Here is a 19,566-nt window from a genome sequence, read left to right as displayed (position 1 = left end):
AACTTTGTGATCAAATTAGCTTTAACCCATGTTTGGAATGTATCACACATTATGTACATATGGACTCAGTTTTCTGATATTTGTAAAACCTACAGCTTTCTGATAAAACTATACACCATAATAATCCATTTGAAAAAAAGTCATATTCAGTTACTTGAGAAAATTTATGATATTTAATAATAATAAATGATAAAAAAACAAGTTATCCTCTTTTGTTGGATTTCTGGCCACATAGACATCCAGGGAATGAACCTTCAGAGGAAGCTGCCAAATCAGTAACAGATCCCTAGGGTGCTTACACATAAAACACAGCTAGCCACTTACTGGAAACCAGCAGTGACATGCAGCTGAAGCTTCTCATTGACTATGAACACATAAAAAGCAGTTTACCAGTGCAACTTCTTGGTATATGATGGGGTAGGTTTTACGGGCGCCATTGCGGAGTGTATGATTTCTATTAATAAGCTAAATATAAGGTGTACTTTTCAAAATAATTACATTTCATTTAATGTTAATTTCAGATGGAAAAATCTAGATTAATTAGGAAATATGAAACCTGTGAGCATTAGCAATTGCTGTCTTTTTTAGGCCATGCTTTAAAATATTAATGCATTTTTATGCACTGTGCAGACTGCAATTTGTTGTAGAAGACAAAACAGTAAGAAACCTTTTGCAAAAAATCAATGATAATAAAACACAGTCTGATATTTTCAGAAACTGAGTAAGTATAAATCTGAAAATGAAGTAAAAAAAGTAATTTAATTTTACATATTCCAAAATTTTATTTCTTCATTGTCATACTGATAAATTTTTGCTTGTTTTTTTTTATTTATTTTTTTTCCAAGATTTGGAAACAGTAAGGAACTGTACATTGCAGTCGACAAACATTTGGATATCATAATTTATGTAATGAATTGGAAATTTATGAAGGACAATTTTAAATATGAATCGAGTTTAAATGTGAATTTTAAATGTGAATAATTGAATGAATCGAGAAACATTGTTTTAATTTGATTAATCAAAACATGGACTAACTGATTAAGTCTACTTATTTATTAGTACTTTAAAAAATATCAGAAAAAAATGAACCATGATATTCTTGTTTGAATGCAGTTTGATATTTTTGTTCCATATTGCACATTTTACATAAATCCATAAACGTTTGAAATTAAAATTTCAGTATTCATGCCTAAAACTTCTGTATTACAAATTTTCTGTACATCATCATGAATTCTTGCTTTCCATAGCAAAAGCAGTTCTTATAATCGTCTAAAGGGCAGAGGTGCGAGCAATGCATACCCAGTTGAGTGACATCTGTACTTCTGCTGGGAACCAGCAAGCTTAATTTGCTGAGGTAAGCTGGTGGATTAACTCATCAGTGGGCTTGCTGGCCAGGTACCCTGGTAATGCAGACATGCCATCTTGTTGTGAAGGTAGCCACAATATGAGATGAAATCTAAACGATGCCGTTACACTACACATGTAGTTTAACTTATGGTTAAACTATGGTGTATTTACACCGATATTATATAGTTAATTTCAACCCATAACGTATTATGCCTTGAGCATTTAGTCTTCAAAACATTATCATTATCTTCACCATTTGGCATCTGATATTGTGGAATTAACTTCGCAACCGTGATGGCATGTCTGCATTACCAGGGTACCAGCCTGCCCACTGATGAGTGAGCCAACAAGCTCCGAAACGTGTCTGGATGGTGGTGCCCACTGAGAATAAATAACAGTAGTCTCCTCTACTAGAGAAGCGTTATTTATTTGAAGTAGTGCAATACTAGGTATCTCATTGTGAAGGTAGCCACAATATGAGATAAAATCTAAACAGTGCTGTTACACTACGTATGTAGTTAAACTTATGGGTAAACTATGTTGTATTTACACCGATATTATATAGTTAATTTCAACCCATAACGTATTATGCTTTGAGCATTTAATCTTCAAAACTCCCATTAACTTACATTGTTCATTTAGGCTACTTGTGGCTGCTTGTTAGAGGTATGCATGCCACCTACGTAATACGTGTAAGCACCTTAAGTTAAGTTATACCCTTCAGTGATTATAAATCTATTATAAAAGAATGATGTATTGAAAAATGGCAGTACATCTGGCAAAATTAAGTGAATGATATTCTATATGGCATTAAATATAGGCCTAAAGTCTTGAAAAACCAGTTTTTGAGATGACAGACACGAAGAAGTTGTGCTAACTAGACCACACTTGTGGATAGGCCACACTTGATCTGCCCCAGTGCTTAAATTGTAAGACTTTACTTACTGTCCAGTAAATCATTATACAGGGTGTCCAGTAGAATTACTACCAATAAAAAATGTATATATTTAGTAAACTAATAATGATAGAATAAGTTTTTTTGAAGGTGCAGAAACCTGCTAAATGTGTGTAGCCAGAAGAACAATTGATCATGCATACGTTGTGCACGCATAGCATCAAAATGACGCTATTTATCATGTAAAAGAATGTTCAGTGTTGCTTTTTGGCTTGCTGAATAAAAATTTCCTGTTGCTGTGCAAAGGAAATTCAGACAGGAATATGGCAGGCCCCACCTGATCATCATAGCACAGTTTTTGGCCAGTACAACAGAAGCCTGTGGCTTCTGTTGTACTGGTCAAAAAAAAAAAAAAAAAGAAAGAAAAAAAATAAACAGATAAGAAAATACAAATTATGTGCTTGCACCTTCACAGGTAACTGTCCAGTTAACTTTTGAATTTATTTTTAACCTTAAAAATAAATTTACAAGTTAAGATTAAAGAAACTTTTAACCTTAACTACCTGCAAAGGCTACCTGAATACGATCGATCTGCCAATCCGCACTGGACCAGCGTGGCAGATTATGGTCCATTTCCCTCAGCATGAATTGTTGAGGAAGCTTCCATCCTGCAGTGGGTTGATAATGGCTGCACTTTACCTTTTTTTTTTTTTACCTGCAAAGGCAACTTGTTTCAGCGATCAGTGACTTGCTGGCTAAACGAAAATTTCCTACAATCTAGTCTAAACCTCTTCTCCTGTAATTTGAATTTATGGTCCCTAGTTCTGGAATTCTTTATAACAATGTAAATGCCACCTTCATTCATTTTACTAACCTCTCTTGTGGCCTTATAAACCTCAGTCAGGTGGCCTCTGATGTGCCTGGTTGGGAAGTTCTGTAGCCCACATAATTGGAGTCTTTCCTGGTGTGGCCACCCATTTGCTAATGTCACCATGTGAGTTGCCCATCTTTGGACCCCTTCAAGAAGCTCTTTTTTTCAGATGAGATCTTTGTACTTGAACACAGTATTCCAAATATGGTCTTACAATTGCCTTATACAGTTGGATTATGACTCCCTATCTTTACAGGATAATATTCAATAAATCATTGATAGGGCACCATGTTTTTTTTTTTTTTTCTTTTTTCCTGGTTACCTGTTTACGCTTCTCAGAAAACTTCTTACTGCCCATGTTGTAACACTCAGATCCCTTTATTCTACTGTTTTTAATTCAACTCCACCAAGTGTATAATTTATTTTGGGGTTGCTATTCATTCCCCAAGTGTTTTGCATTTTAAAAACCTTTCATTTTATTGATAAGAATATTGCAACCACTGACATGAACCTTAAACAGTTTATTTAAAAATACACTACATAGGCATTAAAATAACTATAAAAGAAAACCATTAGAGCATAAAAGATATTAAAAAAAAATAAAAGTGCATGATATAGCAGTTAAAAGTGATAAGAATGCAATATGTGCGAAACAGCAAATAAATGATAAGATAAACATACAAGAAGCTTTCAAGGTGTAGGGACCTCTTTTTAAACTTTGACTGAAGGAATGACAACAGCCTTTCTTGCAACCATAAGCTGTGCTGGATATACAACACTGTGTGCATTGATGAATGATTGGCTGAATTACTGGATGTTAATTCAGGAACTGGATGTTACAATGCTGCTCAACCCAATAATGCTCCATAATCGCAGAGCTGCTAAAATCAGCCTAGTGATTAAACCCAGAAACACAATCATATAGTCTGCACTCAGATTCGCCAATGTAACCTACTCCACAATTTGGGCAAGCAGTACAGTATACCACCATTGAACAATGTAACAATGGGCCTATTTTATCCTAGGCTTAACAGATTGCAGTCTTCTACCAGGAAGTTATACCCAGCCAATACAGTAGCCTCATAAAATCCTGGCATGACGAGTGGGGACACCCAGATAGTAGGGGATGTATGCGGTGGCAATGCATAAATCATTGTGCCCAAAACAGAAATCAATTTCATTGCATTGAATCTGTATTCTATCCAGAACATGAAGGGGGTGGATTTGCTCCGTTAGTTGGTAATACTGTATACAGTAGAGCGTATATAATTGGGACGGTGGGGGGGGTGTAGTTTGGACTTCCGATTTGCTCAGATTTTCGAACTTATCAAAAATATTGTTCTGGAGACTAAAAATAAAAAGTTTGGTAAACTTAGAAATAAAAACACTAAGTTTTACTTACATGTTTTAATTCATAGGTAATGGAAAAAATGGAACTTTCAGCCAGAACGACACACGTCATTATGGCTTTTAACAAAAATAATTACTTATTTTTTGCTGCACCATTTTCGAACTTTGTTTCTTTGCTGCTAGAGCTCTCACTCTTTTCAGAAAGAGTAGTTGAGTTGGACAACATTGTTTGTTGATTTTCACGTGTCATTTAATTTTGATAATTGATAAGGTAATAAAAGTGTAAATTTGTGTTTTATATCTTCATCTTTATAGCCTGTGGATAATATTCCTCTGATTTTCGCTTATTAGAATTGTCGTTTAATAGAATAAAAGTTCAATTTGCAAACCTGATCACAACAACCTGCACTTACTGTAATTATTTTATGGCACCAGCATAAAAAAAAATAAATGCTGACTTATTCAGCTCATTGGTATTTGGATTTTCGACACTCTACTGTACCTGGTTAGTAGTACAATTTGTAGTTCCCAATTTTTACAAGTTGTTAGACAATTTAATACTTTGGAGAGTGAGATCATGGTTTCCTTCAATGTAGTTTCCCTGTTTACCTGCATTCCCATCCAACCTACTGTTTGCTTTTGCGAAGTGGTTAGCGAGGGATTCCACGTTTGGGGACAGGACCTCCCTCTCCATCGAGGATATATGCCAGGCTTTGAGTATTTGTCTAATTGTGCCATTGAGTTTGGTGGGGGTTTGTATAAACAGATTCAAGGGACTGCTATGGACACCTATTGCAAATGTCATTATGGAGGTGCTTGAAGAAGAAATATTTGTAGGTTTACCTGTCCCCCCCCCCATTTCAGGTTGAGGTACAGATATGTGGATGATGTTTGTGGTTATTCCCTGGTGTGTTCTGAGGTGCTGCTACAACAATACCTCAATTCTCTGTTAACATACATCTTTTACTATGGAAATGGAGGCTGGACAGTGCCCTGCTGTTTTTAAATATTCTGATCTGCCACTTGGGGTAAGGGTGGCTGATTGGTTACCTCAGTGTATAGGAAGCCTACGTGCCGGGGTCAGTTTACAAATTATAAATCAGCCCATGCTCTGGGGCACTTGTATAGTACAACACGGAAGTGTTGTTCCACCGAGCTTGGCTGCATACTGACAACATTACTGACAGAGAGACTGAGTTTTCCAGAATTCAGGCCGATTTGTCCAAATGCGGCTACGCCCCACCCCATGTTTTGGAAGAGAGATTGTGGCCTTGGTTGCTCTTGCACTTAAACTCTGACAACAGTGAAACCAACATGTCTTTATGCACATGTGCACAACTATTATATATATGCAGAATATGATGATTAGGAAAGTAATAGTTACATTTGTATAAGCAGAATAATTTCTTTTCAGCTTTGATGGGAGTCAGTTAAATTTTTTCTTTCCTCTATATAGGACTGCAGTGGCAATCGAATAGCTCAATTATTTATTGCCACATTTCCAACATCCTGTGAGCAGTTTGACTTAGAAGATATCTCAGTGGAAACAGATTATGAAAGTTTGCTACTTGAGCAGCATTCAAAAAGGTTAGAATTTTAAACTGATTTTTTTTTTTAGCTAAATGCTTTTATTGAAAAAAATATTTCATTGCATAATTTGGCAAAATATTTAATTACAGATCTTTTCAGGATATGGATAGAAAACTATATGTTACATTAAGAGGATGTAAAAATAAATCGCTAAAATAATTTATGGCTGGCTAACAAGATTACAAAAAAGGAGAAATAGCCATGATCTCTAGTGAGTTGTTTGGATGGAGGGCTCTTATTGGAGCTGGTCCATGATTAACTTCAGTTCCCTAGAACAGCGTTTTCCAAACTTTTTTAGTCAGGGAACACTTTTCATCTCACAATACATTGACGGAACACTTGCGAAACAAGTTTAGCGGGAGCCAAAGAACTGTTTGTAATATTTTATTACATATGACGCACTGTGCATCAGGAACATCTTTATTTTCAACACATGTAAAGCTGAAATTCAAATAATTGTCATTATACTTTCGTTTTGGTCTTTTATTAGTTGGTTCTTGTTTTTTCACTTTGGAGTTTTCGGGAACGAAAGACTGCGATTGTTCATCCTCACTTTGAAGTGCGACAGTATTGTGTTCCTTTTCATTGACCATGGTTGCAATACTAGAAGTACTTGCTTCTCATTTTAAAGTTCCTTTTTTCAACCACAAATCCATGGTCATTTATTATAATAATAATATTTTGAAATACTGATAATTATAAAAAAATATATATTTAAACAAGGAAGCGAGTTTAGTTATGATATCAGTTGGCTTCCTTCTCTCCTTCAACCCGTATACTCCAGGCATACGAGTGTCATACTAGCATTGCCACTTTTTAGTAGATGTCATTACCTCAACCATACTTCTCTATGCAAAACTCTCCAAAATAAACAGTTTCACGGTCTATTTGATTATTAGTCTATGCCAGCATATTAATAACCAAAAAAAAAAATAATGTTAAAAATTATAATGATACAAAAGTGGCGTCTGCCCAAATATGAAAAATTTTGTTTATTTTATTTTAATTATTAATTACGATTTTTCGTGGAACACTTGTTCACATCCCACAGAACACTAGTGTTCCGTGGAACACAGTTTGAGAAACACTGCCATAGAATATGTGCTTGTTGATAGCTCCCAGTCAGCCATTTCTACTTTGTATTAGTAGTGTCAAATGCTGCAAGAGAGCAAGCGTATACTGCATCGGCCATAAAAAAAAAAAATAAAAAAAAACACATCACAATTCCCTATAATATTGTCCATTGTCTAGTTCTTTGAATTAATTCAGACTACCCACTTCTGCAACACCAGATGGAAGCCTGTTCCAACAATCAGCTACCTGCTGGCTGAAGACAAATTTCTATATATCTGTCCTGCAACCATCCCTTCCTCAATTTGAATTTATGCCCCCTCATGCATATTCTGAGTAAGAGGAAGGATGCCATTGGCATTGAGCTTACTCAATCCATTTAAAGTCTTAAACACATCAGTCAGATTTCCTTGCAGGTGCCTAGTCTTCAGACTCTTCAATTTGCAGATCTGAAGTCTTTTTTGGTAAGAGCACCTCTTCTGTTCCTCCCACTAATCTCATTGATCTTCTCTGCACCCATTCCAACAGAGTCACAAATGAGGCTTCCAGACCCGTATGCAGTACTCAAGGTGTAGCCTAACTGTTGCCTTATACAATAGGATAATCACCTTGCTCTCAAAATTCCTTTATATTTGCCAAAACTCCATGAACTGTCCTAGCAGCCTGCCTGCATTGCTTAGAGAACTTTGTCTGACTGCACAATTACCTCCAGGTCTATCCAGCATGGGGGATTCTGTGCTTTCTCATTAAATAAGAGAGGAACCTTCTCTGTGCCAGACAGTTTGCCACCAGGAGAATGGTAATCCATTTATTTGCCTTTTTTCTGCCAATACATTTCTCACCTTTAAATAAAAGTGTTTTATCTAGTATTAACTGAAAAAAAAAGTCCAGTTTCATCAGCATTGAAGATGTCATTCTGGTTGTATGTCAACAAAATATATTTTTTAAACAATTTTTTCCATTCTTTTGTAGCTTCAGTGTTGACAGTTGCACATTTGCCACATACCTTTTTTGAAAGGTAGCCTGTTATGAGTTTTAAATTTCTGTAGTTGTCTATCGGAAGACTTCAAATTTTCAATATTCATCTGATGTGCAAACAGTTTGGCCTTAGTTTTTAAAAGATTTGTCTACTGGAATGTTTTTTGCATGTATCATTGTTAGCCATTCCAAGAGTACCTTTTCAAGATTTAGGTACTTTACATTTTGTGCTCTGATCCTACTTGGTGTGGAAGATTGTGCTAAGCTTTCAATTTTTTTTTTTTTTTTTTTTTTCAGTTCTCAGAATGTTGTGAACAGTATATTATTAGGAATACCCAACTGTTTAGCAATATCGGTCTTAGAACACATACCATTGTTTGCAACTTGTAAAATCATAATTTTGTCTGCAATTGATAAAGCTATCTGCTTTGTAGGAGCCATACTGATAAACCAACATATCTATATAATGAAACAAACTTCTAGTCAAAGTTAATTTGATTATGCCAATGGGTGTGAGAAACTGCTAATGAGGGTGGAAAATTAGTAATTTCTCATGCTGACTGAGAAATCGCTAGATAACAAGCTTGGCACTAGTTTTAATGTTATTTCATTTTGAAATAAATATTGCAATAAAACCATAAAAAACAAGATATAGAGTGGTGAAAATTTTTGGATTGTTATGGAGAATTTGTGCATCTTTCAAGGTTGTTATAACAAATGTAAAATAGTGTTAGGTTTATGGGAAATGGGTTAGGACCTACTACGTGGTTTTTAGAATGTGCTATGTTGTTAAAAAGAGTTGGCTCCTTATTGTTGTTAACAATAAGGAGCCAACTGCAAACTGTGTGGTATCCCATTTGTAACATTAGTCCCTGAAGTGCCATGTGGGCAGCGCTGGATTGAGGATGAAATAGGCCCCTGGCCATATTTAAATTTGAGGCCTCTTTATATATATATACAGGTAGTTCTCGACTTTATGAGTTAATTCATTCCTAGCGCATGCTCGTAAATCGGGAATTTATTTCTCATAGACATAATGTTAAAAAAAGGGTTACGTTATGAGCAACAAAATTAGTTAGCTAATTAGTTTGTTTAAACAGTGATTGATTTATCCAAAGAAATGAAAACATAGCCTGTAAAATCAAGCAATTATTTATGACTTACAAATGTTAAAAGAATGTTTATTCATCATCATCGACTAAATGCACACTCGTTGATCATTCATTATTGGCTTGGCACTCGTTGGTTTGTTGCACAAGGAGTTGTCTTCTTCAGAAATGCTTCAAGAAGCGTTTATTTCCAAGATAATCTTCTCTTTTCTTTATAAATTTCAATAGCATGCATAAGCATTTTTTAACGGAATGCACAAATTGCAACTAACGTTATTTGCACGGAGTAACAAGTTTACGAAGTTTAAAAAAAAAAGGAATGAAGAGAAGATTCTGAAAATTGTTTTTTTATATGATTGAAGATTTCAGTAAAGGGGAAACACATTTCACCATAATAACATAAAAACCCACACAATTCCAGCTATCAGTATTTTCGCAAATGCAATAAGATCGAGTTTACTACCCATTTATAATTGCTTGCAGTAACAGAAAAGCCCAATAAACCGAAAAGTGCAAATTGTTTTTATTGTTTTGTGGTCGTGACTTCCAGAAATGTGCTTTAGAAAAATATCACAAAGTCGTTCAAAATTGGTTCTTAACAGAACATATGATAATGATGTAAGTGTAGGGCGTTTAATGATTTGAATTGGTAACTAATACAATTTACACAATTAAAACGACCTTTTAGAGAGTTATATAGTGAAATTTTGAACTTCTGAGGTCGTGCAAAAAACAATGTCTTATTGGGTTCACATTATGATATTTTCGAGATACGATGGTAACGGATTAATATCATAAATCGGGGTACACTGTATTGTATAGCTATGTGCGTGTTTTGAAATACAGTATTTATGAGTGTTTAACATTCATTTTTTGCAATTAATGTTTATATTTTCGATTTTGTTGATACTTGATACTCGGGGGGGGGGGAAATCTCGTAAACCTGAGAACTCATAAAATGAGAACTGCCTGCACATACATATAAATACAAATACTACATAATTTTTATATTTATATTGTGAAAAATAATTCCTTGATGAAAATGTAAAATAAGAGGACAAAAATGTTTGTCGTCTTATGTCAAAAATGTTTTGTCTCTTATTGTAAAATAAAATGGTATAAGAATAAAATTTAAACACTTAACGAGTTAAGTATGCTTTTATATTACACGATTTCTTGGTTTATTATTATTATAAATTTTTATCACTACTTTAGAAATTATTTAGACTGAAAATGAGGCCCCTCTTCGGGTGAGGCTCCCCGGCCATGGCTGGTTTGGCCATAGCATTAATGCAGCCCTGCCGGTGGCCATTAATCATCTCACAAGTAGAAGGAATCGACTTTGCTTTCTTTAGATTGGGAGAAGAGTAATGTTTGGACTGCTCCTTTGTCTATGGCTGAAAGTGATGGACCCATGTCTCATCCATGATCACAAACCTTTCAAGGAAATATGCTGTATCTGCTTGAAAACGATGCAAATGTTCACTTGATTTGACAATTCTTGTGAGTTTTTTTTTTATATGCTGTCAGACTTTGGGACCTATCATGCTGACACCTTTTTCATAGCAAGAACCATTGTTATTACGTGGTACACATGTTCAGATGCCCAAGATGCTGGCAAGGTACCAAACTGTCACTTGCTGATCACTCATCACCAAATCATGCACTCTGTCAACAACTTTTGGAGTGATGGACATTGCAGGTCTTCCACCGTGTGGGTCATCTTCCAGGCTCTCCCTACCGCATTTAAATTCTGCAGCCCCCTTCTTAACCATGGAATAGGAAGGGACATCCTTCCCATCGTTGTAATCATATCCTCATGAATTGTCTTTAGCATTAGTCCGTCCTTTTTTTTTTTTTTTTTTTTTTTTTTCCAAATATTGGATGACTACACGATGACCTATTTTATCCATCTTTCCTCATTTGCACAACTTTGGGGACTTCCGGGACCTGTAATTTAAAAAAAAATTGTTTTTGAAACTACATGAAACTATTGGGTTACTATTTGAAGTAGTGTTATATGTTAAGTACAAAAATGTTTAACAGTGTACCACCATTTTTGTACTCAGGCCACAAACTTTTTCAATACTTTTTAAAAACAAAAAGATTCTCTTAAAAAAAAAAAAAAAAAGCATTGAAAATAATAAATTGCTTTCCTTTGAAATTTTCATTACCACCCAAGAATTTTAGCCGTGGTGGAATGTTTCTTTAGCAGAATAATTAACTATCAAATAGTGATTTGGTAGTAATTAATTATTTACTTTTACAACTGTATGTAAGAATTTACAAAAAATTGTGCTTGGCCAGATGCAAATTAAATTATGTGCAATTAAATGAAAGAAATGGAGTCTTAGGGTGTTTATCTTCCCCCCCCCCCCTGCTGTTTTTTTTCCGATAGGAAACAAACTTCTTCTGTCACTACCAATAACATGCACCATCGGTAGAAGTTGTTTTCCTATTTTAAAACAGCGGGAAGGGGAGATAAAACCCTTAGACTGAGGCAGTATGGAGAGTGTACCCGTAAGTAAATTTCAGCCGCGAAGGCATTACACTCATGAACTCCAGTAATCTGCTTTTGATAATGAGAAAAAAACTAATCAATACATCGTTATTGACTTCTACTGCCACTACCGGTAACACGCACCATCTGTTTACCGAGAATGCAAGGAGAAACTGTGGTAGTGGGAAAAGAGTTTGCCCGGTGCATTTTCCCGTGGTTCTCATGTTGGCTTTCTTTACCTTTGCCAAAGGTTGTTTATATAATTATTGAATAGTTTTCTTGTAAGATACATAAAAGAATCTCTCACGTTCACTTCAGAAAAAGTCTCTTGCATGTTAGCTTTACTGGAACTTTACATTAGATGCAATGAGATGAGCATGAGAGTACATGTATAGAGATAAAAAAAAAAAATTTAGAATAATCAGCCTCCACTAGAAATATTTTCATATTCTGAATCCAAGAGTTTTTTTTTTTTTATTTTTTTTGTCTTCTCATAGAAATTTGCCAGATTTTCCTTACAGCGTTTAGTTTTCCCACCTCTCTTAGTTTTTGATATCAGGACTTCTGTATTTACAAGAAAAATGGATGCAGTAAGTTATAATAAAAAAATATTCAGAAACCACAATGATAAATCTTTTCTGTACCATTAACTAGTAGCTAACAAAGTAGTGATCATACATAGCCATATCAGAACTGATGCCTCATCTTAACCAACAATTACAATGTTGACTGATGTCTGTTGCATATCAGAGGTCACAAACCCTAGGTCCCACATAATAGCATTAGAAATAAGTGTTAATGCAACGTTCAAAGTGAATTTAATTCTATTGTTGAAATAATGTTGTCTAGAAATTTTATTGTAGCAAAGCACTTGCACTCTAGCATTGTTTTTGGCATCAGAGAATTTGTTTTCATTCATTTTCTGTTAGACTGTCTGACGCATGCACACTTTTTTTCTTCCCTCTAGCCGAAGGCTTTGGGACAAACTACAAGATTTAGATCAGACACCAGCTCTGCATTTTCAGTGGGGTGTCTCGCACTCATTCCAGCAAATGTTACAGTCAGTCAGCATTGACTACCACAGTATTGTAAGTAATTTATTAAACATTGCTAATAGTTTTTTTTTTGTTGTAGTGATTATCTTAAGTAAATTATTGATTTAGACTAAATATTGTAAACTGCAACTGCTTATATTTATCCATATATATAATTTCCAGCTATTGGTCATGCTCCCATCATGCATTACTGCAGTGTTTCTCAATCTTTTTACTCTCCTGGCACATTTTCCAAAGAAGAAAAATTTTGCGGCACACCTACGTAGTCATAGAAGAAGAAATTTCTAAATTAAATAAATAGAATGAAAAATAATATTAACAATTTTTTTATTTATACTTATATTATATCTGTGTTATGCAAACAATTCTTACAACCAAAATAAAATATTCGGACAATGATGTTAAAATAAAAATGACGCTAGTTTTTTTTTTTTTTTTTTTTTTTAAGATTTCGCGGCACACTTAAAAAATTTTGCGGCACACCCTTTGAGAAACATTGCATTACTGTGTTCCCTTATCAACATTTACGATAATGCAAGCTAGAGGCTATATTGTTGCGTCACATTTTCTCTGTTTATATATATCTTGAGTATGTGAAGATTTTACACATAGTGGAGTGTATCCTTGACCCCTTTGCTGCTGGATTTACCGACGATATTTGTGAATTGAATTCAAAAATTACAGGATTGAGTCAATCTAGATTGGGGAGGGCAGAAACATTTTTGGGCTTTCTTCTTCTGGCTGAATTAGTTAGCTGCTGGCAAAGGTTGCTTGACAAAACTATCCAATTGTTTTCCTTTCAAATCAGAAGAAAATGATCCTTAAAGTCAAGTGGTTTTTCTCCAAACAAATTAAAAATCCCATGAGCACATGTATCAGCACACAGTTAATGTGTTAATATGCTCATCTAGTCTTTATTGAAGTGGTCTGTATGATTCTCTGATGTCTCCAGAGTCACAGTTGATGCTGGTATATGAAGCTTCTGGAATTTTTATGACATCATTGTAGCTGTTGTTTGAAAGAGGAAGAACTCCTCTTTTAAACAACATGTGGCCACTGTTTCTAGCTTCCTTTATGCTACTCTTGTGATACATGGATGTAAGGAAGGCAGATATTGGATAGGTTCATCTGGCTCTTCAGTTCATTGAAATATTTGGAGCTTTGATCTGTAGTATTCTTGATTATGTGGAAAAGATATCTATTTATCCATTGCTAATTGGGTTACTAAAGAAAGTCCCTTTTTGACAAGTGGTCCTTTGCAAATCTGCAACACCACTCAGAGGATGTCAGATTTCAGAACACCAATTTTTGTTGATTTGGGGCTCAGCAGAGTTGAACTCATGTTGCTTGGTTTTTTTGTAGATAGACATTTAGATTACCATGGGTTTTCTATACAGTTGTACATCTAACAATGAAAGAATAGAAGAATAGACCAAACTACCAAAGATTTCAATGAACTGAAAAACCAGATGAACCTACCCAACATCTGCATTCCTTATGGCCCAACCATTATTGCAAAAGAAGCTGGAAAACATGGAGTAGCCACATTTTGCAGAAGTTCCTCCTCCCTCAAATAACAGCTACATAAACTTGACAAAAATTTCAGAGGCTCTATACACTGCATCAATTACAGCTGTGGGGATACTTGCATTAGAAAATGACAAAAAACATCATCAGTCCAGATTATATGAACATATTAAGGATGTTCAGTTTGGGAGATCCTGACAAATCTACTGTGGTTTTCCCTGCATTCCAATTCCAGGACCAGTGGAATTAAAGAAACATCTGTACTTGCAAGTGACTAGAACCTTCAAAGAGGCATTCTTCATCAAATTCTTTAATGACCTAGCTATCAAAAGAAAACATGGGATGAATTGACTTTCAGTATTTCAGCATATTCAAGAAAAGAATAGAAGCAGACACCAGGCAGCAGAGTAGGTACCATCATCCACCAGATTCTTATCCCTGACAATACTACCCTGCAAGTCCACATTAATTTCCTTGAATTACTGTGGACCTGCACATCTGTGAAAAAAGGCACAGCAATTGACCTTGAGCCTTTCTCTAGTTGTCTGCCCTGTCAGGTTCCAACACACTCATTTGCTTTGCAGTGAGACAGGTTTTCATTACCTTATGTTTTTTCAGTTTGTTTGCCAGAAAAATGACACACAAAAGAATCGAAGAACAAATCAGCCTTAAATTTTTAATAAAATTAAATAAAACACCAACTGAAAGTTATGAGTTGTTATGCTAAGTTTATGGAGAAGATACTACATCTAGAGTGCACATGATTGAATGGTATAAAAGATTTTTAGAAGAAAGAGAGAATGCAGAAGACTGTGAATGACCAGGCTATCTGGTATCCATGAAAACTGATGATAATGTGGACCAGGCAAGGACGTTGATTAGAAGTTCTTATTGTTTAAGCATTAGAATGGTAGCATCAGAACCTAATATGGACAAAGAAATGGTTAATATAAATTTTAACTGAAAATTTAGGCATGAGAAAAGTGTGTGACCAGATGGTGTCAAAAATTTTGAATGAAGAATAAAGAATGAGAGCACTGCAAGTTTGTGAAGATGTTTTGAAAAAAAAAAATTGAAGATACAGACTTTTTGAGTACTGTAATTACTTGCGATGAAAGCTGGCTGCTCACTTACTACCCAGAAACTAAAAGTCAATGCAGTGTAAGGTAGAACAATACTCCAGACAGTGGGGGCGAAAGACTGTTGAAATCAAAACTGAAAACCATGTTTCTTGTTTTCTTTGATATTAAAGGAATTATTATGACTGAATATATCCCACCAAATCAGAATTTCAATTCAACATACTACATTGAAGTTCTTATAAGGCTGCATAAAAAATATTCAACGGAAGAGAAGTGAATTGTGGAAGGTTGGTTGAATGATCCAAGATGATGCTCCAGCACAAAATTTGCTCTGTTTGCCAGTTTCTGTCCAAAAAAAAAACGATCCCTGTGTGTGAACACACACCCTACACACCAGATCTAGTTCCTTGTGAGTTTTTTCTCTTTCCTGAACTGAAAAGTATAAGTATAGTTAAGGGAGCCCATTTTCGGTCGATTGAAGGTATTCAGAAAGAAATGACTGCACTGTTAAAAGTGCTTACAGAAGATGACTTTCAGAAATATTTCTGTGCTTGGAAAAAACGTATGGAACAGTGTGTGTGCAAGGCCAAGGCAATTAGTTTGAATGAGATAACTTTAAGGTCGAAAATATTTAATTATATTTATTTTATTGCAACTCTCGTTATTTAATAGCTACACCTTATACAAAGGGTACTAGGAAAGTTTTGCAATATGACGCAACAATGAATCACAGGAAGCTGCTTGTTGCTGCATGTTGAGACATGTTCATACGTGCATAGTAGCCGCCACGCCAAGTCGATGGGCTCAGTTATTCATTAGTAGTGAGAGTGTAAAGTGCTTGCGATGGCATCGTGGTCACGAAATGAGATAAGGACAGTTTTGTGGTATAATTTCGTGCGTGGTTTAACCATAGACCAGTGCTTAGAAGAAATGACTCTTGCACTAGATGATGCTTGTCCACATCGTACAACGATATTCAGGTGGTATAGAGAATTCCAAAGGGGAAATTTCACTCTGGAGGATTCTGAGAGGCCGGGAAGGCCACGAACGTCAGTTACGGAGGAAAACGTTACTGCTGTGAGGAAAATGCTTGACGAAAACAGGCGAGTGACCTACCAACAGATAGAGGATACTTTGGGCCTAAATGCACCAGCAATTCGTTCGATTCTGCAAGATCATTTGCACGTGAAGAAACTTTGTTCTCTCTGGGTGCCGCATCAACTGACTGAAGAGCAGATGACACGACGTGTGACTTGGTGCCGGGAGATGTTAAAAAAGTTTGATAAGGGACAATCTCGGTATGTGAACAACATCGTGACAGGTGACGAGACTTGGCTGTACTATTACGATCTGTCGACCAAGGCTCAAAACAAAGTTTGGGTCTTTGATGATGACGACACACCCGTAATTGTCAGAAAATCCCGATCTGTAAAGAAGAAAATGATAGCTGTATTTTTCAAATCGAGTGGAACTGTGGAACGTGTCGTTTTGGACACGCAGAAGACAGTCACAGCTAAGTGGTATACTGAACAATGCCTGCCTAAAGTCATTGGATCTATGAAGAACCTGCGGCCAAAGTCAAGAATGGACACCTGGTACCTCCATCACGATAATGCTCCAGATTACCGCGCCAAAGCCTGCACCGAATATTTGACCACGACAGAACTGAAACTTCTGGCGGACCCTCCCTACAGTCCAGACCTTGCTCCCTGCGACTTTGCACTGTTCCCGCATGTGAAAATGAAGCTAAAAGGGAGGCGGTTTTCCAGTGATGAGGACCTTCTACGGGCTTGGGACAACGAGTGTGCTTTACTCCCTAGTGAAACTTGGCAGAACTGGTTTAAAGATTGGTTTCGGAGGATGGAGAGGTGTATTGAATGTAGAGGAAATTACTTTGAAAAAATTAAATAAACAAAGCTGTATTGCAAAACTTTCCTAGTACCCTTTGTATATATATATGTACAGTAGACTCCCAATATAACACTCCTGCTTGTAGTGCTATTCTGCTTTTAGTTCTCCTTTCATCTGGTTTCAAGGTCAATATTCTATCAAGAACAATGCATTTTTTAACAGCTATAGCACTTCTTTTTTTTAATGCTTTCCTGCTTTAATGCTTTTAATGCTTTTTTTAATGCTTTCCTAAATGTTTAAATGCTTTCCTGCTTATATCGCTTTTTTTAAAGATTCCAAATTTTATAATAATGTTTTAATATTTTTATTAATTATTATAATATTTTCCAAAGTGCAATCTGTTCAGTACTCTGAAGTGATATGGAATATTTTCAAGATGTTGATATAACTTGGTGTATATCAAATTTAGGATCCTGCATCATTTTACTTACTATATTAACTTTATTTAAAATTATGGCAAAGAAATTTGAAAGAAGATATTTTTGAGATGCCCATGCTCCTGAATCCACATTTTTAGTTTTACCTTTGGTTATATCTAACAGGGTTTGATAAATATCACCATTATTATTTTTTATAGGCTTGATTACCTCTATCCAACTCTTCCCCCATAACACATTATATGATGGTTTAAGATTTTAAATTTTTAAGATGTAATTTTAATACAGTTCAATGCTTTGTTGAAACAGAAAAATAATAATTATTAAAAATAATAATTTATTATAATTATATAATTAAAACAAACTGTGCTCCTGAGCTTATTCCCATTCTGTATTGCCTTTTTACGCTTTCTTATTCCACCAATGTTTTCTTTTCTGCTTGGAAATTTGCTCATATCCATCCTGTTCCTAAAACAAGTGACAAATCCTTCCCATCCAATTATTGTTCCATTGCACTTACTTCTACTCTTTCTAAATTAATGGAGAAATCCATTAATCACCAGCTCCTAAACTATCTAGGATCCTTCCATCTGATCAGTGATTGCCAGTATGGATTCTCTGTGTCAATCCACTGGTGATATACTGGCTTATGCTACCCCTCTATGGATAAATTCAGTGGAAAAGTTTGGTGAAACTAAAGTTGCTCTTGACATTTCAAAGGCTTTTCATCAAGTTTGGCATAAGTCTTAATTTACATCTTATTGTTTGCCCAGTAGTTTTTTGTAATTGTATATCCAGTTTTCTCTGACTGCTCACTGTGAGTGATGGCAAATGGCTGTCTTCTAGCATTCCTTACTAATGTTGGTGTTCCCCAAGGTCCAGTTCGTTTTCCCACTCTTTTCCTCTTGTATATTAATGACTTTCTTCCATTGACTGGAAATCCTATCCGTAGTTTTTCTGATGATAGCACATTGCCTCCCACCTTCCAGTTCGAGAAACCCTGCCCTGCACAAACAGCTTCAACTTCTTAAATATCCACTACCAATTCTTAAATGCTGATCCCCAGGTGATTTTCCAGTGGGGCAAAGATAACTTAGTTGATTTAAATCCTTCTAAAACTGAGTCCTGTCTTGCAAAAAAGATTATTCTGCTTCAATGACACTCAGATTTCTAGACAACTTCATATATCTCTATTAGGAATTACCCTTACTTCTAATCTCTCTCTTGGCATAATTGCATCACAAATATTTCTTCCAGCCAGTGACTCAATCTGTATAAATCACAAATCTTCCCTACCATGGAATATTGTTCCCTCATCTGAGGCAGTGCCTCCAAAATATCTCTCAGGTTTCTAGATTCCATTCAAAAGAGGGTAGTTAGGTTAATTAATGATTCATCTCTAACATAGTCTCTCCATTCTCTGTGTCATAAACGTTTTGTTTCTGTTGCATGCCTTTTCTACAGATACTTGCATGGCCACTGTTCTTCTGAATTGGCTTCTATAATTCTGCTCTTCCTTCCAAACCAGTCAACATCCTTTTACTGTGACTCCAAACTCACAGAACCAACTTTTCTTCTTCTTCATTTATTCCTTCAACTTCAATTTTTTTTGAAACAACCTCCTGTAGACTAATTTCCTGAAAATTAGTCTATAGAAATTTAAGTCTGATATTAACAAATATTTTATTTCATCTTCTCAGCCTTCTACCCATGCTTGGTACTAATTATTATAGATTCTAATACCTTTCATGCTTGGGGTTTTTTTATAAATAAATAAGTGTTATCTTTAGGAAAATTCTAATTACATTTTTGGGGAGGACAGTTTTCTGTTAAACAATCTTTGTTTTGTAGACAAATATTTAAGGCATATACCTGGATCATCTCAAATTATGTTTATAAATTT

General features: G+C 35.3%; 1 protein-coding gene across 1 annotated transcript in view; it reads left to right on the top strand.

The window, feature by feature from the left end:
• The window catches only part of LOC150088546 (aftiphilin-like), a 100,988-nt gene that overhangs the window by 10,895 nt on the left and 70,527 nt on the right, over positions 1-19,566 (top strand). The window contains exons 2-3 of the mRNA XM_090370798.1: positions 5,920-6,050; positions 12,679-12,799. Coding sequence (XP_090226924.1) covers positions 5,920-6,050; positions 12,679-12,799 — 252 coding nt within the window. The remainder of the gene's footprint in view (positions 1-5,919; positions 6,051-12,678; positions 12,800-19,566) is intronic.

Source organism: Mastigoproctus giganteus, chromosome 3, assembly GCF_048544385.1.
Source record: "Mastigoproctus giganteus isolate SK-2022 chromosome 3, ASM4854438v1, whole genome shotgun sequence".
Classification (NCBI taxonomy): Eukaryota; Metazoa; Arthropoda; class Arachnida; order Uropygi; family Thelyphonidae; genus Mastigoproctus; species Mastigoproctus giganteus.
The sequence above is the reverse complement of the archived record's forward strand: the minus strand, read 5'-3'. Positions and strand labels throughout refer to the sequence as shown.